This window comes from Sminthopsis crassicaudata, chromosome 1 (genome assembly GCF_048593235.1).
Source record: "Sminthopsis crassicaudata isolate SCR6 chromosome 1, ASM4859323v1, whole genome shotgun sequence".
In the NCBI taxonomy this organism is placed as follows: Eukaryota; Metazoa; Chordata; class Mammalia; order Dasyuromorphia; family Dasyuridae; genus Sminthopsis; species Sminthopsis crassicaudata.
The window spans coordinates 175009187-175028593 of record NC_133617.1 but is presented as its reverse complement, the minus strand read 5'-3'; the positions used below and the strand labels follow the sequence as shown (position 1 = coordinate 175028593).

At 34.7% G+C, this 19407-nt stretch overlaps 1 protein-coding gene across 4 annotated transcripts in view; it reads right to left on the bottom strand.

Annotated features, from left to right (window-relative positions):
• PHACTR1 (phosphatase and actin regulator 1) overlaps positions 1-17639 on the bottom strand; it is a 604015-nt gene extending 586376 nt beyond the window's left edge. Inside the window, exons 1-3 of one of the 4 annotated variants that reach the window (XM_074271825.1) lie at positions 17561-17639; positions 16751-16872; positions 14822-14956 (exon numbers count right to left, since the gene is read on the bottom strand). In XM_074271825.1, coding sequence (XP_074127926.1) covers positions 14822-14897 — 76 coding nt within the window. In that variant the 5' untranslated portion in view covers positions 14898-14956; positions 16751-16872; positions 17561-17639. Of the gene's footprint in view, positions 1-14821; positions 14957-15241; positions 15352-16750; positions 17351-17560 lie in introns of those variants that run through there. The other 3 variants (XM_074271862.1, XM_074271817.1, XM_074271833.1) reach the window with 3 other exon arrangements.
• Between the last annotated feature and the right edge of the window lie 1768 nt (positions 17640-19407).

Sequence of the window (19407 nt, the reverse complement as noted above, 5' to 3'; positions counted from 1 at the left end):
ATTTGAACTCGGGTCCTCCTGAATTCAAGGCTGGTGCTCTATCCACTGCGCCACCTAGCTGCCCCCTACATTTATTATTTCATCTGATCTCACACATCCATGAAGATCAGATTAGAAAAATTAGTATAACTATTTTATAGATTTAAAAAAATACATTTAAAAAATTCCAATGTACCCCAGCCATACAGTTAATAAATGTCAAAGGAAATCATCCTTGAAGTCAACTTGAAGTTAGGCATTTGGGGTCTATAAATTGCTATTCAGTGCTAGAGGAAGGGAATGAAAGGCAATCAATGGCATATGGCATACTGGGGTTGGGAGTTGGAAGAGGGGCATGGTTCATTCTGCATTTCCTCACTTTTTTGCTACTTAAAAATGTTCCATATAGATACATTTACAAAATGAATAAAATTTACCCTTTATAGTATTGATTTTAAATAAACTTTATGAAAAGTTATAAATCACTTTATAGTCTTATCAGGCTTCCTAAAAAAGAATAATTTAACCTCTGAGAAATTCAAAGTTATCATGATGATCATCAGTTATCATATTGTAATTCAATACTTTTCTATCTCCCCCATATTTTATTATACCATACTATTTGTTATTTCTGTTTTGCATACATGATTCTAGCAGGCCTTCCCTTCTAAAGTTTTATGATTTTAGAGAACCTCCAGCAACAAGTTTTTGACTGTTGGTCACTGATAATAGATTTCTCATTCCTTTCTGGCAAATCTACTGTAGTCTGAATAATCATATAACCAGTGTTACTAAAATTATGGGTAAATGATGAGTTAATAAATTATTCAAGCTATGAATAGATTGAGATATACTTCTAAATAGTAAAGTATAGGAATTTTATTGTGGCTTTGTAATAAACATTAAGAAAACCCTTTTAATTTCATGGATTGTGCCCCAGATGGTTGAAACTGGTAAAAGGTTACCCTTTGTATAATTAGAGTATCCCTCTAAATTATGATTACATAAAGATGAAGGATAAAGTCTGGATTCGTTCTTGACCTTTTAAAACTGAAAATATTTTTAACTGACTTTATTTGTCAATCAAATAAAGTATTGCCATAAGCAAAAATGAAAAGTACACTTACTAACTTCTGGCAGCACAAATATACTCACATACATATACATATATGTATTTGCTTTATAAACAAATAATATATATTATAATATATGTGTACATATGCTAAGAAGTGTGCATGTATGTGTGTATGCATATATGTATATGTATATATATATTATTATTATTATTCAGCAGAGAAATTACTTCCAAATGAAGGGAATAAGGTATCACATGAATAATGGAAGACTTCAAAGAGAAAGTAATAATTGACCTCTGCTTTAAAGGGTAGAAAAAAGTCAATTGATGGGAGTCAACTTGACTAATACTGATTAAGTATCTACTTAATGAAAACCTCTCTGTTTTGGGAGAAATAAAGTCTAGACAATAACAATAATACCAAATAGGTATAGAGTGCTTATTATATCTCAGGGAATGTGTTAAGGACCCTACAATTGCTATTTCATTTGATCCTCATAACTACCCTGGGAAATAGGTGCTATCATTATCCCAATTTTACAAGTGAAGAGACTGAGGCAAAAAAAAGAAAGAAAGAAAGAAAGTTGTGATATGTCCAGAGTGACATAGCTAGTAATTGTCAGAGGCTGAATTTGAACTCAGGTCTCCCTCTCTCCAGCACTCTAATACCCCTTAGATGTGACACAACCTCAAGGAACTTAGAATGAATTTGATAGAGAAAAGACAATATAGCTAATATAGTTCAAGGAAAGGTGTTATTGGGTAGCATTTCATTGTATGTGCCTGATATTACCTTCAAAAAGCCAACTGAGCCTATCCCCTTCATTCTGAGTAAAACAAACTGCAGAATTCACCATTCTTTTTTAGAGTGGTCTAATCCTGTTTTTATATCTTTAAATTCTTATGTGAGAAAGAAAAAAAATAGGCTATTGCTAAATTCTTGTGAGACAAAATAAATTAAATCATGCTAACTAGACATATTGAGAGAAATTGAAACCTAAAGTTCTATGATTTTGGAGAAGCTCCAAGCAATAAGATCTTGACTGTTGGTCACTGATAATAGATTTCTCATTCCTTTCTGGCAAAATCAAGAAATGCTAGAACTCCTAAATTTGAATCTTTACTTTGTAATGCTATAAAAATAACCAAAAGAAAATTTGAAAACAATTACAATACAAATAATTTTAGTGTTGGAGGAGAATAATATAATAAATAATAATAAAGTATCCTTGGGGTAGAATTTGAAGGGTGCCTGTTACAGAAACAAAGCCCTGAGTAGTTTTTAAAAAAATTATCCAGGAGTTACTTTCTCCATTTATCCAACTCCATAGAATTTTAGAACTTTAAGGTTCTAAGAAGTTCATCTAATCTGATTTCCTCATTATAGGGAACAATAAATAAATTCCCAGAAGATGGTAGACACTTACTTGGCTAAAAAGTCTAAGAGATAGGACAGAAATCTCAGATCTCCCCTTTCCTAGGCTTAGAGAGAGAGAGAGAGAGATCAACTTGCATCATTGGAAGCAACATGAGAAACAATGAAGTACCAGATCATTCCATTTTGGTCATTTCATATGAAACAGATGGGTATCCAGAAATTTACATTATTCTTCCCTAAAAGCTACAAGCCCAAGAGGAAAGCTCTTGGCATTTTTGAAGGACTCTCTAGATTTTCAGAAGGATGTAGGAAAGATGTAGATTGATTATGCTCTTCAGTCTTGAAGAAAGTAGCTACATAGACAAGATCATAGATCCATCAGAGTTTTGAGGTATTTGAACTCTGTTTCTGGGTGATTTTCCCTTCTTCCCCCCATCAGTACTCCCTTTCCATTTCCTTGACCTTAGGCTACTGAACCCCAAACAAGAATGTGCACATAGAAATTCTCAGTTATTTTCTCTTATCAGAGGGAAGCATTCATGTGAAACATTTCCCAAAGAATAGACTTTCTTGATTCCCTCCATTAGTCAGAGCTAGGCTCAGAACATACTAGACATGGAAAGAGGGAACATAATATTTCAGTGACAATATGCTGAACTTAGTTAACAAACCAAATAAAATATTCTTATTTTACATGTTCAAAATTACCATTTGTGATATAGCGTTCTTTCCCCAAACTTATTCTTGGACATTTTAAGTAATAAAAACAAGCTGTAACCTCTGATTTTTGTGTTTTTTTTTACATAAGTCATCCTTAATGGAATGACTATAATTAATGAAATATTGCCAGTCTGAATTTTAAAGTTTAAAAACTGAATTGCTCCTTACAATTTAGAGAAACAATCTATGACATTTTAAATTCAGGTCATATAAAAGTTTCTTCATATGTATAAGTCATGACTTGTCCTTAATAATATATCTGTGTAAAGTATATTATGCTCTTGTGCTAGCATATTTGTATATAATATATTGGAATCCTGGCCTGAAAACCAGGGGTACTGTTTTGGAATCTCATTTTGGATCCTTCTCATAGAAGTCCATTCTAGCAATAACAATAGCTGATTTGAAATAATTCTTGACATGTCAAAAGTATCATTTGTACTTCATGGCAATACTATTGAACATTACAGATATTAAATAACATTTCCACTTCACAGAGGAAAACATTGAGACTTTGAGGGATGAAATGAATTGTTTTGGTCACACAGTTAACAAATTATAAAAGGAGGTATCAAACTTAGGTCTTCTTGATTCTAAGTCCAGATTTCTATCTGCTGAGACCCATTGTGTCAGTGTGGGAGAGGACACCATATTATGATGGAGGGATATGGCTTCTATTACTGACTTTATCACTAATTATATGAGTTTTATTTCTCTATGCTTAATTTTATTTTTCTCATCTAAAAATTAAAGGAATTTAGCCAGGTAATTTTTAGGGTTACTCCCAGGTTAAAAATTCAATCATTCGCTGAATTATTTCTTTAAATATGTCTGGTCAGTATTTCTTAGCATAAAATGAGTAAAGAAGAAATTAGATAAATAGGACAAAGGCTTTCCCTCCCCTCCTCTTTCCTTCCCCTCCTCTTTCCCTCCTTCTCTCTCTCCCTCCCTCTCCCTCTCCTTCCCTCTATCTTCCCTTCCTCCTTCTCTCTTTCCCTCTCCTTCCCTCCCTCCTTCTCTTTCTCTGTCTCTCTTTCTCTTTGTCTCTGTCTCTGTCTCTCTCTTGTCCCTCTCTCTCTCTCTTTCTCCCACCCATCTTTGTATGTCTCTCCCTCTCTGACTGTGTCTGTATGTTTCAGTAAACACACACACACACACAAGAGGTCAAGTATAGATTAACTCTATTTTAAACTATGCTGACTTTAGATTGCCATGATCACATCATAAGCTCTAAGTCAGAAATATTCTCCCAGGAAAAATATGGCATGATATATTATTAACCATTGATATAATTAATTAAATAGTCTCTTTCCTCTATGGCTAATGTTTTTTCATTTTGAACAAAAGAAACATGGTGAATTTTGATTTTATGCTATATGTGCCACTTTTTCATATGTGTAACCCAATCATATGAGAATGAGATGAGTTAATATATGCAAGGTGCTTTGCAAACCCTAAAGCACTATATATAAATACTAGCTGCTAATCATACAGTGAATACAATACTGGGTTCAGAATCAGGAAGACCATGGTGAGGTTTCAAGTAAGAAAACTATAAAGCATTTAATAGTGCCTGGAATATAGCCATTTAATAAATGATTACCTCTTTTCTGCTTTTCTTCTCTGCCATCTTTTTTCCTTCCTTATTTCCTTCTTCCCTCCTTCCTTCCCTCCTTCTCTCTCTTCTTTCTTTTTTCATCCTTCCTTCTTCCATATATGTTTATTACAATTTGGCATCTTTTTATCTTTGTTAGCTTTTTTTCCCTTCAATTTCTACCTTCCCTTTAAGTAATTTGGGGATTGTGATGGTAGAGTTCAAATGCAATAGTTCCATTGTCCTTGATGGAAAATTCCAATTTACTGAAATTACTTTTGCAAATATTTTCCATTTTACTTTTGTTTGCAGTCATCTTCTTTTCACTTTTGAGGCAGTTGGAATGACTTTTCTTGGTTAAATATCTTACTACATTTTACTTAAATTGGTTTTACCCTCCTAAGGTTCTCCTTAAGGTAAGAGACTCTACTTTTCATTTTTTTGACATTTTGCAGACTGGTTTATATTCTAAACTGGTGTTACTTTTGGCAACCAATCCTCTCCATTTGGCAAGTAAGTTAGATATTTACTGACTAAGATATTTTGTGGAATCTTTTGATCTCCTTGTTGTGGCAATTAATTTACATTTGTTATTCTTCTTGATGAATGTATTATGGTCACATTCAATGTCAATTTAAACAATTGTTTGTTTAATTAATTCAAGATCCAATTATACTAAATTTCACTAAATATCCTTTTCTCATTTTTTAAAAAGTTATTTTGACAAATTTGAATCTTTGCCATGATGAGATGATCAGATTTTATATGGCAAATAGCTGACATGGATAAATCCCACATCAATAATAAATTTTTGAGAGAGGTAATTGAGCCTTTTAATGATCAACAGTTGTAGGTTTCTAGATTCAGCTAACAGAAATATTATATTCACATTTTAAATATCAAAATGTGTAGAAACAAAAATATATGGATATATGTTCCTGGGAATTTTTTTCTTTCTTTCTCATGTTTCCTCTTGACCCTAAGGAGTATACATGTACAGAGATGGGTAGCATTTATGGTAAGTATCAAAAATATTTTCTGCCAATTTTGAGGCCAAAGTTCTGGTCTTTATTTAAAGAGGTAAAAGGATTAAATTGTGCTATGCAAAGCAATTTCTTTCCATGCCTGTCACCTATCAAATTTAGTCACCAAACAGTGCATAATCAACGAAATGTAACAGAAGATCTTACAGTGTGGTTTCAGAAATAAAATAAGGTCTATTTTTAACCAACTCTGGCTGAATCTTTTCCCTCTCTTTCATTCTGCAACATGCTATAGACTGATCAAGATACATTTCTCCCCATTTCATTAGGCTATATCAACAACTGTTAACCTAGAATTTGAGGTTTAATGAAAACAAGCTACAATTTGAAATGATGTTGATAACTTTCAAAAGTGCAATTTATGCACACATTTCAAATGGACTTGCCATCCTTTAGAATTTATTAGTACTTTCAGTATAATCATTAGAAAGAAAATGAAGCTGATTCATTTAAATAAACTAAAATCCAAGTTGGATCCAAACTGCATTCACTTCAAGCATAATACACTGTATCAATGCTCTACTGTAAGAAAGCTAAAATGGCAGAGAAGAACAGCCTTCCTAATTGAACTCTCTTAATATTCTTCTCCAAACAATTTTAGACTAGCACAGCAAATAGAATTTAGGAGAGACCTAGCCAACAAAAGGTCAGAATGAGACATTTTTTTCCAGCTGAAGACAACTTGGGAGAAGACAATAACCTCCTAAGTTGGTCAGCAGTAGAGGTCTGTGACACTAGAGTGAAAGTTTGCTTGGAGCACACATGGTATTAGCATTGGTATGAGACCTTGGAGTCAGCCAGAGTGGTGATAATACTGAAATGAACTTAATTCTCAGCTATAATATGGTAAAGGGTTCGGAGAATTGATCAGAAAGAGATTATCTAATTGATAGAAAGAGATTAGATAGAGTTCTGAGCTGACACTGGGCATAGGACTTGGTGCTGTTTGGCAACTTCATTACCCATTTTCACTTCTAGGTCACATTTTCAGGGCAGAGAGGAGTTGCCATACATGGTCAAAAGACCTAGTTGCAGTTGTAGGCTAGAGAAAAGTACTAGCGCTTATGGCTGCAAGGTCACTGTAAGCTGATCCTAGGTAACCAGAGCACAAACCAGGAGAACTGTGAACCACATCTCTTTCCAGACCACAGCACTTTAGAAGCATCAAAAAATATAAATTCCAAAAACTATATTTGAAAACAGCAGCACAGAAAATGTCTGAATCCTTGGACAATGCTAATTCTCATTTAAGTCAGCTGAACCCAACTTTAACATAAAGTTTATGTTCAAGAAATAGGCTAGGAGAAAAAATGAGCAGAGAACAACAACAACAAAACCTCACTATAAAAAAGCTGTCATGGTGGCAGAAAACATCAGGATACAAACTGAAAAGAAAATAATGTGAAAACAGTTACAAGAAAAACCTAAAAAAATATGTATGTAATTTACACATAGCACAATAAAAAGTCTAGGAAGTGTTAAAAAGAGAGATAATAGTGGTAAAAGGAAAATTGGGGAAACAAATGAGAATGATACAAGAAAATGATGAAAAGACAATAGCTCAATAAAATAGACACTATAAATACTAAAGACACTACAACTAAAAGTAGAATTAAGCCAATGATAAAAGAAGCATATTGAAGAAAAAAAAAACCTCTTTAAAAAGCAGAATTGACCAAATGAAAAAAGAAGTACAAGAGCTCATTGAATAAAACTATTTCTTAAAAATTAAAATCAGACAATTAGAAGCTAATAACTACAGGAATACCAAGAATCAATAAAAGGAAACCAAAAGAATGAAACAATAGAATAAAATGAGAAATATCTCATTGGAAAAACAACTGACACGGAAAATAGATTGAGTGGGAGATAAATTAAGAATTATTGGGCTATCTGAAATCAATGATCAAAAAAAGAACATAGACAAGATATTTCAAGAAATTTCAAATGAAAATCGTCCCAATATCTTAGATCCAGAGGATAAAATAGAAATTGAAAAAGTCCACTAATCATGTCTGAAAGAATCCCAAAGTGAAAACTCCCAGTAATATTGAAATAAGGAAAATGCCAGAGCTCTAGGTAAAGGAGAAGATATTTTAAGCAGCCAGAAAGAAACAATTCAAATGGTATGGAAGCACAATAAGGATCACAAAATTTTTTTTAGCTTTCATGGAAAGGACTGGAGGGCTTGGAGTGATATTCCAGATATTTGATAGTAAGATTACTACCAAAAAAAAAACCCCCCCAAAAAACAAACTACCCAGGAAAATAAATGTTTAACAAAATAGAGTACTTGCAAGCATTCTTGATAAAAAGATCAAAGCTGAAAAAAAATCTGATATTAAAATATTACTCAAGAGAAGCACAAATAAGTAAACATGAAAGAGAAATCATAAGGGACTTAATGTTTATAAATTATTTAAATTCTTATATAGGAAAATGATAAATATAACTCCTAAGAGCCTTGTCATTATAAAGACAGAAATCTACATTGACAGAGGGTATGGGTATGAGTTGATTTTGTTAAACAACTCAAAAAAATTCTCAAAAGAATGAAAGGTTAAGAAGTAGGGATGCACTGGAACAAGGAAAAAGAATGAGAAAAATTATCTTACATAAAAGAGGTAAGCAAGGGAGAGTTTTTACAGTAGAAGGGAAATGGATAGACAACACTTGAACCTCATTTTCACTGGAATTGGTTCAAAGAGGGAAATAATGTCAAATTTTGTATAGCAAGTTTCTTTGATAAGGACCTCACTTCTCAAACCTACAGGGAACTGAATTAAACTTAAAATAAGAGCCATTACCCAATTGATAAATAGTCAAAATATATGAACAGTTTTCAGAAAAAAGAAACTAAAAACATTTATAATAATCTGATAAATGTTCCAAATCACTAGTGATTATAAATTAAAACAATTCTGGGGTATTATCTTATATCTATCAGGTTGACAACATGCTAGAAAAAAGAAATGACAATGTTGAAGGGGATGTGGAAAAATAGGAAGTCAAATGCATTGTTGGTAGTTATGTGTACTGGTCTAACCATTCTGTAGAATAATTTGAAACTTGACCTAAAGGGCTGTAAAGTTGTATGTACCTTTTAATTTAGCCATAACCACTAGTCTAGATCTCAAAGGACATATATGTACAAAATTATTGATTAGCACTTATTTTGTGGTGGAAAAAATGAAAACTGAATAAATTGGGTAATGTTTGAACAAGTTATGGTATATGATTGTGATGAAATACTATTGTGCTAGAAAGAAGGAAGGAAGGAAGGAAGGAAGGAAGGAAGGAAGGAAGGAAGGAAGGAAGGAAGGAAGGAAGGAAGGAAGGAAGGAAGGAAGGAAGGAAGGAAGGAAGGAAAAAAGAAAAACATTATATAGAGATGGTAATTATATATTTGGGAGTAGATGAGGAAGGTTCAGGAAAGAACTATGATTAGATGCTGTGATTTGGAAGAAATCTAGGAAAGCAAAAAGAAGGAGCAGACAGGGATGGGAGAAGAACCAGGAAATAATTATGTCTTAAAAACTTGGAGAAAATAGAGTATCAAGAAAGAAGAAAGTATTAAAGGCTGCAAAGAGGTCATGGAAAATGAGAATTGAGAAAAGGCTACTGGATTTGGTAATTAGAAAATTATTGATAATTTTGAAAAGAACAGTTTTGGTGGAACAAGATCAGCACTAGGTTATGAGTTCATTAGAGAATGAGAGGAGAGAAGGTGGAAAGCACCTATTGTAGATAATCTTTTCTAAGAGTTTAATTACAAAGGGCAGGAGAAATATAGGGGTGGAACGATCAAGTGAAAGTATTCTGAGAATGAGAGAGACTTGGGTCTGATTTTAGGCAGTAGATAGTGAACTAACAAACAGAGAAAGTTTAAAAATGAGAGAAAAAGATGATGACAGAGAGACTAATCTATTGAATGAAACAGTATAGAATGAGAGGGCTTGAACAATGAGAGGGATTACCCTTAGTAAGAAGTCAGGCCACTTCTTAATGTGAAAAAAAAATGATTTAAGAAGATATTGTTTAGAAGGCACTTGAGTGACAGAAAAGGAGAAAGAGGGGGAAGGAGAGAACTCATGGTCAATGACTTTAATTTTATTTTTTGTAAAATATGAAACAAAGTTTTCATCTGAGAGAGTGGGGAAGGGTGACCCACAGGAAGTTTGCGTAGAGATTCAAAGGTTTTCAAGAGTCACGGTAGTGAGTGGATAAAGCAGGTATAATAGGACTGCCTAGCAGCAGTGGCAAAATTCCAGGAGAACATAGATAAGAAGTAGACAGAAAGGGAAGAAATGAATGGGATACTCTGCACTGATGGAAGAAAAATCTACATTTATGAGATAATAAATCCAAGAGCATTTGAAGACTCCCCAAAAGAGACAAAGAGGACAAAGAGAGCATAGAAGCTTGATGATGATGTGTTTTGAACTGTCTATTCAGAAAATCTTGAAAAGAGTGAGCTGCCCTTTAGGTGCTAGTTTCCTCCACACATAGCCCTGGCAACTCTCATACAGAGGGTGGCATTGAGATTTTTTTTTCCAGAAAGCAGATTTGTTTGCAGAAATGATGAGTGGGAATTCTCTCCTGAGCACCTGTGAATTGTTTATGCTAATTGGGTTATGGTTGATGATTGCTGTGTGGGTGAAATTTTAATGCACTATTTCTTGGATGCATTATGAGAGAGTAGGTGTTTATTAATTGATTGGAAGTATTTTATTGTGTTTCTCTGTCATTTTCTCTTCTCTCATTTTTATTTCTCTACTTATGAATCCTGAATCATTGGAAATTGCAAAACAGATTCTTGCTGGGGCCAAGAAGTCACTATGCCATAAAAGGTTTTGTTTGGGTAAATTGCAAGGCACTAGAGCTTTAGTCCAACAATAATGGGCAAGGCACAAAGCATTCTATTGGCACAGCAGTGAGCCCTGGCATAACCCTGTGTGTTATTGACTGATTGGCCAGTCTAGCCATTATTTGTCATCATCTCCCTCCTCCTCTTCTCTCCATCATACTGAACATTCCATTCTCTTAAAGATGGGGTTAAAAAGATTGGTGTGGACGATTAGAAATCTAAAACAGACCAAGTAGGAGGACAGGATGCATTTCCTAGACGAATTCTCAGAGAGAATAATGTATTTGGGGGTGGGAGAGAAGTGGGATAATGACTTCTTGTGGATCATGCAAGAAAGGCTAGAAATTTAATTTTAAAAATAGTTTGAAGAGCCTTATCAAAGAAGCCAGATGGTAAACAATATAGTCACATGCAAATTAAATGGACTGCAGAAAAACAAAAGAGATGAAATTACACCCCTTGCCCCTAAAACAAACAGATCCCTAATTCATTTTAAATGTACTTAGATATTTCAATGACCTTTAACATTATTTTCATAGATAAGCACTACCTCCAACAATGAATATGACATCTAAGACATACTTTTGATTCATGGCATCTCTTGAACCAAAGAGAATTCTCTGTTCCTGGGACCCTTTCCTCCAATTAGAGGATGCAGTGGTCCTCCTGGATTCTTTATTAAAGAAGGTACCTATTTCCCACCACACTACATTCCTCTGGTTGTCTCCATCAGGTCCCTATTCTGGGTACCTCTTCTTCCTTCCCAGTTCTCCAAATTTTCAGTTTCCCTTTAATGTGTTATTTTTCCAATTAGAATTAAAGTTTCTTGAGGTCAGGGACTGTTTTTTTTTTCTTTTTGTATTATATTTGTATTGTATATCCTTGAATATATCAGAGTGCCTGGCACATAATAAGCACTGAATTAAAGCTTGAGGACTGCCTATTAATGTTGACTTGCTCGCATGCTGCTGTCACTTAACATACAAAGGGTCTCTTGATATTTCACAGATACAAATGAAACACTCAGACAATCTTTCAGCTGGATTTACCAGCTGATTTTCCACTCGCTCATCTGTCTAGTTACATCTTTTAAGCAACCTCAATCCTATAATTCTTATCATAGTCAGTCAATTCATGCTAACCATTAACTTTAATGCCATACAATAACCATCTTATTTCATACACATACATGTAACTGTGTATGTATGTATAGAGAGGATTGGTCTTTGAGTTAAAATCTAATCTCAGGCACATGCTAGCTTTATGACCCTGGGCAAGTATTTTATCTCAGTTTCCTCAGCTATAAAAGGATACACCTTTCTCACAAGGTTGTTTTGAGGATGAGATACTATTTGTAAAGTGTTTTAAAAGCCTTAAAATTGAATAATAGAGAATGTTTGTATTGTGGAATTGGAATCATACAGGAAGTCCTAGGTAAGCTATACAAGCATAGGTAAGGCCCTATGCTTTTGAGTCTCAGTTTCTTCATTTGTTAAAAAAAAAAAAAAAAAAAAAAAAAAAAGCAAGTTTTTAATAATGCCTTTAACACTCCTCACTGGATTGTCATTGGCCAAAAACGAGCTTGTACATAGAGAGTTCTTGGCAAATTTTGGAGTGCTATATGCATATCTTCTATTATTATTTCTGGCTTGGGTGAACATGCATGGTCACTGATGGTTAGTATATCTTATCTCCAACTCCACCCCTTTATGTTCACCTTTCCTAGGTATTTCTTCAGAGATTCTTACTTAGCCTTCTTAGGGACAGCTTCCTAAACACCTAACATTTGCCAGGACAAGATTAGGTTGGGAAAGGTGATCATTAAAAAGAGACTGTTGATCAGTGCCCCTCCAGCAACAGCATTTCTCTATTTCCTGTTGTTGCATAGCACAGTGGGGCTCTCTCATTCAACTGGATTGAATTTGATGGAACAAATGTGCAGAGGGGAGCACTTCTCAGTGTTGCTTCCCTTTATAGCCCTTTTTTCTCAGCCTCAAGAGAGACAGGAACAGAGATAAAGCTGATGGGAGCATGAGAGGAGAGGCTAATCCTAACATTACCTCCCTTTACTCCCAGCACAAACATGAATTCATTTATACTTTATTAGAACTTATTTGGCTGAGGATAGGGTGTAAAGAAGATAGTGCTATACAATACAAAAAGAGGAAATTTAGGTAATTAACATTATGTGATAAAAAGATAAAAGATACATACAGGGAACAACTAGATTAATTAAAGATTTTGGGAATCTTCTTTCCCAATGTTTCCAATAATTGAGAAAAGTCATTGAAAGGAAGGAGGGGCGACTCTGAAATACTTAAGAAGATTCAAGAAATATTGGCAGGAATGAGAGGCAATGGTAGAACAGGGCTAATGATTGGAAGTCCTCCCCTACGAACCTGGGCAGATAGGTTGCACAGTAGGTAGAGCATTGGTCTTGGAATAAGGAAGACTCATTTTCAAGAGTTCAAACCCAGCCTCACCACTTACTAATTGTGTAGTCCTGGGCATTCAAATATGTTTGTTTCAGTTTCCTCATCTCTATAATGAGGTGGAGAAGGAAATGGCAAACTACTCCACTATTTTGTGGCAAAAAATCCCAAGTGGGGTCACAAAGAATCAGATAAGAATGAAAACCACCAAACAACAACAACAACAACAACAACAACAACAACAACAACAACAACAACAACAACAACAAGAAGTTGTGGTAACCATAATGTTTAGGATTATAAATGCATAGATTTAACTGGGAAGGGACCTTAGATCCCATTTGGTTAATCCCTTTTATTTTATAAATGTGAATATAACATCCTCAAAGAAGAAGTGACTCATCAAAGATCACACAATATTTGAGGCAGATTTCCAAATCATCATTCCTGGCTTTAGGATATGCTGTGATAATCCTCTAAAAGTCTCTGTATTTAATTCTCAGATGCTAGAAATGAAGTTGATCTCTACCTGCCATGATTTAGAATTCTCCAGGTTATACATTCATAGAGGTAGGAGAGACTGAGAAGCTGCTGAGTCCAACTCCATCATTAGGAAACCAAGGCTTAAATAGCCTAAATAATCTTTTACCAAAGATTGAACTAAATAATCCTTTAGTTCAGATATAACAAAGTTATAAAAGCAATTCTGATCTGGAGTCCAGAAAAGAGATGTTACCTTTATTCACACCTATAAACTATGGATGAAAATTCCTTTCTCCCTCTTCCCTAACCAGCATTTTAGACAACTTAACATTTGGCAGAGCCTTGCTGGTATTTTCTGAAAGGTAGAGCATTTGAGACTCCTTTCATTCAGTAGCTTAGATAAAAATGCCTTGATTTCTTCTGAGATGGACATTGTTTCATGTTCTATTTGGGGACTATAATTATTGTTTCCATTTAAAATATTGGCAAGCAGATTCCCAGAGTATAGTATCATTGATCTAGACCTGGAAATGACCTCAGAGGCTTTGTAGTTCAACTCTTTTCTTTAACAACTGAGGAAACTAAGTCCTTGAGAGGTCACATACATAATAAATTGAAGGTCACATAGATAATCAGTGTCAGAGGAAGGACTTGAATTCAGGACCTCTGACTGCTGAGACTCTGCTCCTTCCTCTGTATATATTTATTTGTCCTGTTACCAAGAGTTGCATTCTTTATTGGTTACCCGGAATGCATTATTAATTCACTAAAAGAGAATGACTTAATTTTTCCAAGAAAAATAAAGGTAAAAAATATGAGCTCAATGTTTTGGTTGCTAGTGGCTCCTATACAATCAAGGTTCCTTATTCTTTAGGTCAATGTGACGAAAATGACATCTCTTTCCAGATCTAGTTAGTACTCATTACTAAAGCCTCCTAATAGTCTATGATAAAGGAGCCTGTGAGTAATAATATCAACAATATGTCTTGAGGGGAAGGAATCTCCTATTTGAGATCTTAACAGAAAAGCACTATTTTCTGAGAGACTGTATGAGTCAGAGCTTTCTTCTTTCCCTATCATTCCAGTGGCTCTGGGCATTAATGGGATAAACATTGGCAATATTTAATTAGTACCCATTTTCAGATTTCTGAAATGTACCTTAAAGTGGTAGAGCTTTAACCATCTTGTTACCCACCAGTGATTCTAGGCAAAAATATAAGGATTTTCTTGCCTTTCCCCCTTATTATTACCTTGAGCTCCTTGACTGTAGAACAGTCTGTGAGCAGATTCAACATCCAGAAAGTAATCCATCTTTGGGTAATCCATCCTTGATATTACAAATGTGCTGTTTCTTTAGTTTCAAGGAGAAAAATTCAGCTCAGTTCCTAGAGGAAAGAAAAACATATTTACAAAATCAAGAGAATTAAGGGAAAAAAAAAAGCAATCACCATTCTCTGGAACAAAACAGGTAATCATTAGGGCATCTCATCTTCTATCCCCAAATCCGTATTTCCAAATCATGCACCTTAACTTAATTTTTTTATTAGGAATTTAAAGATTTAATAAACAATTAAATAAATATAATATAATCTAGTAACAACAACATTAACAAAGAATGAGCCAAAGGAAGAGAGACACTTAACCAACAGTTCTTCCTTGCTATGCAATACCTGTCCAAAGACTAGAAATTCACCAAATACCGATTTTTTCAAAAGATTGTTTTATAGTCAGCAACATTAAAAGAATGCGAACTGTTCACATCACTGAGTCTCAGTGAAATAAGCAGGCAGGCTGAGCCTTCCCTAGAAGCAGCCAATGTGCCTTGCCTGTGAGTAAGAGATTCCTCTCAAAGGCAACATTGCCTTTATGACACATATTCCTAACAGGAGTGCTGGGCTTGCCATCCCTTCCTGACATTGTCAACAACATTAAAGTTATTCATTGAAGTATTATTCATTGAAGTATATCAAACAGTGTTTTGCCTTTAAAAAACCATTTGGAATTTGCTCATTAGAAACAATCAGTTTCTTATTGTAGAAACCACATTTAAGCTACCTGTTATTGAAAGCTAGTCTGTCACCAGCTAATAAACTTCATTAAGAAATAATCAGCCTGTTGGTTTTCCCTTTTAAGCACTCTTAGTTATTTCTTTGCTGTTTGCACAAATGAAGAATCCCAATTTTAATAATACCTTTTTGAAAGGATTTAATAAGTTGCAGTCATTAAGACCACACTTAGAAACAGCATCCAATTGCTTTTCCTACCAGGAACGGGGAAATTTTAATTTAGGAAACCAATTCTGATGAGAAAGAACTTTGAAAACCCCCCTACTCTTCAACTTTTGCTTCATTACCTATCCCTAAAGCAGCTTCTCTATACTGCCCAAGACCAAGAAGCAACTCCAGGATAACCAGCAGAGACAGCTAGAGGAATTCCAAGACAGTCTTCTTTGATCTCTCTAAATATTCCCAGTGTAAGCAAATCATTTTCAATGTGCAATTGGAATTATTATGAATAATGCATGTCATCTCTCCAACTGGACTTCCCTTGTCAAAAAAAATGGCCAGAATGTTACCTTAGCAACAGAAAGTGAAGCTAACATTTGCCTCTGTATAGCTGAGGTTACCAAGAGAAATCATCTTTTTGCTATTTAAAACTTTGTCCAAAAGAATAAAATAAAATCTGTAGCTAGTTATCAAATAAATCCATTTTTTCTTCTATTTCCCCCTTGAAAGCTAGGGCTAAAAATGTCATTATGGTTAAAGAAAGGATTTTATTGTATCTAATAATTTATTTTTATTGCTTTAAGTCCCTTGTATGACTTGCAATTACAACCCAAAGAATGTGGAATAATTTCACAGCAAACATAATAGAAATCCCATCAAGAAATGGTTCAGTGACCACCTGTTCTTATCTTTCAATAGACTATTTTAACTCAAGTACATTAAACATTTTCCTGTTATCATTAATACACAGATTAGCCATCAGCATTTCATACAGCCACAGGATTTTCTTTCCTTCTGCAGATCAGTCACTGCACAAGAGCTTTAAAAAGCTACTGGATGGTTTCCAATCATTTAAAAAATAAAATGCAACAGAGATCTAAATGATTTCTCCCTGAAAAAAAAGACACAAGAAAAAGAGATAAAAAAGGAGTCTTAAAGTTAGAAGGTACTCACCAGCAGTTATGGACCCCCTTCGATCATGCTGCAGTGCATGGAACAGAGCTGTGTACTACACCGGAGCCTGCCAGCCAAAATGAACAGTTTCTAATTTTCCCTTCAAATACGATCCAAGAGCACTGAGAAAAGAAAAATGATGGATTTGCCTATTTTATATTATGATGAAATGCAACCTTTAAGTATGAGATCTAAGCTGAAGTGCTTTTTTGAACACATCAGACTGCTAATTTGGGAAAATGGAAAGGTTTTGTTTTACTGTCTTTTATATATTCTCTCTGCTACCCCCTCAATTTAATTTGCATTTGAAATTATTCTTATGTCTCCACTCTTCTCCAAGGTGTGGAGCACTTTCTAATCACGACGGGTGTTGGTATGGCTTTGTGCAATGCCACTTTCTTTCTGAGCTGTAAAACAAGGTGAGTAATTATAATTGCTAGTTATTTTCAAAAATGAGGCATAAAGCACATGTTCCTTTTCTGCATCCTGCCCTTTTCTTTCCTTTTCCCTTGCTTGGTCAGAGTTCTACTGCAAATCATTTCCTAATGACCATTTAGCCATCCTTTTGACCACAAATGAAAAGACCTAAGTAACTTCAAGGAGGTGCCAGAGAGCTAAGACTGGAGAAAAGCCTGTTATTCTATGAAATCACCCACAGAGGCAGAACTCAAAACTGTCATTTGACAGCAAATCCAGTGCTTTCTCCACTGTATAACTAACTCTGCCCTCCTTTCCTTGAATTGTTGAGGCACTTCCTTTTCCACATGTCAAAGGCCAGATCTACTGAAGATTTTTTATAAACTGATTTACCTTTTCTTTGCTTACTGAATCTGGTTTCAAGGGAAAGTATTTATTTGTAGCTTAATTGCTGAAGAAAAAAGCTACATTTTAGGAATCTCTTCAAAAAGAGTGTCATGACAAGCTAAAGCTATGGCAAATGTACCACTTACCTGGGGCTTCTTGCCCCTCCTTGAGACATAGCCTGATTGCATTAGCTTGTGGCCACCCTAACCAATCAGAATGAATTATGTAACAGGTTGGTGATTATTGAGATAAGAGTAAACCTACCAATCATAAGCCCTCTTGTGGCATAGAACAGATATGGACTCAAAGTACTCAAGAGTGTTGTTTAGGGTCCAAGGACTCAATCTTCCAGGTTTGTCTTTCTTCCCAGCCAAAAATTGAGACATACTGAGCACTTGACATTTATAAGAGGAGAGAGCTGTCTGCTGGTTTCTTTAGCTTACAGTAAGGTGTGGGCGACAGGTTCTGAACTCTTTATTGTGAATCTAACTGAGATTGTAGTGACTCATAGGAGGGGAGAGAGAGAGAAAGTGGTGTGTGTGTGTGTGTGTGTGTGTGTGTGTGTGTGTGTGTGTGTGTGTGTACTCCAGACCTGCTGACAAGCTGACAAATACTAAATATTAATGTGAATATAAGTGAATGTGCTACTGGAAAAAGGAAGGACAAATGGACAGTAGAAAAATAGAGCTTTCCCCCCAAGGAAATTGGAGAAAGGACAGTGTATGTGATAGGAGATGAGAATAGAAGAGCTAGTTAGACACACAAAGTAAGTGTGCTTCATCCAAATTTAAGGAAAATACATTATAACAAAAGCAGGCAACCATACACATGCACTTTGATTTATAAAGCTCTCCTACACAAAAATTCCAAATTGTGATATGAATATACTTTTTTATAAGTAAAAGATTTGCTATGTTTTTTGTTTCCCTAATCCCTTCTCCCCTTTCTTCCTTTCCTCATTTTCCCTTTCTCCCTCCCTCCCTTCTTTCTTCCTTCCTTCCCTCCTTTTCTTCCCCCTTTTTTCCTTCCCTCCCTCCCTTTGCTTTCTTCCTTATCTCCTTCTCTTCCATCTGTCCAGACTGAGTCTCCCTTTCTCATCTAAGTTGACGATGCATTAAACTGCATAAATTTTACTTGATCAGTTTCTGGCCTGAACTGCTTTGACCATACTTAGGCTACCTATTTTCTTTGGGATATACCATATTAATGTCAAATTTAATGTGGATACCCCACCAGCTTAGTTCTTTACAGCTCAGCACCACTAAGCCCAAGAGATCCACTTGTCTCATTCTCCCTCAGAAGCTGGATCATAGACATATTCCACCAAATTTGACTGTTATGTTCTTTTAAATAATTTCAAATAGAATTTTACATGGAACTTGAATGCATACTAATTTAACTTCAATTTCTCTGGGAGAAAAGTTATATTTTTCTTCTCTCCATTTGTCTTCCATTTCTCCAATAACACATTCACTTGTGTTCACATTAATACTTGGTGCTTGCAGCTTATCTTTTGCCTTTTGGGTTAGATATAGATATCAGTATTAGGAAATACCAACAAACTGCAGGAATGAAACTCGATAGTTTGTCAGTAAAACAATCTGTTCAGTTGAGCTCATGCATATAAAATGTCTTTATTATAACCAAAGATAAAGAGTACTAGAGTTTATTTTGTAATTCATTGTCCAGTAATAGGACTAAAAACAGAAAATACAAAAATATAGTGTAAATATAGAAATAAACCAAATGATTATTCTAAAATGTTAGGACAGTGCTTATACAGAAACTGTTAATTTGGTTATAAACTTAACCAAGCAATCATCCATTAAAAAAAAGTTAACATAGTTTTATTC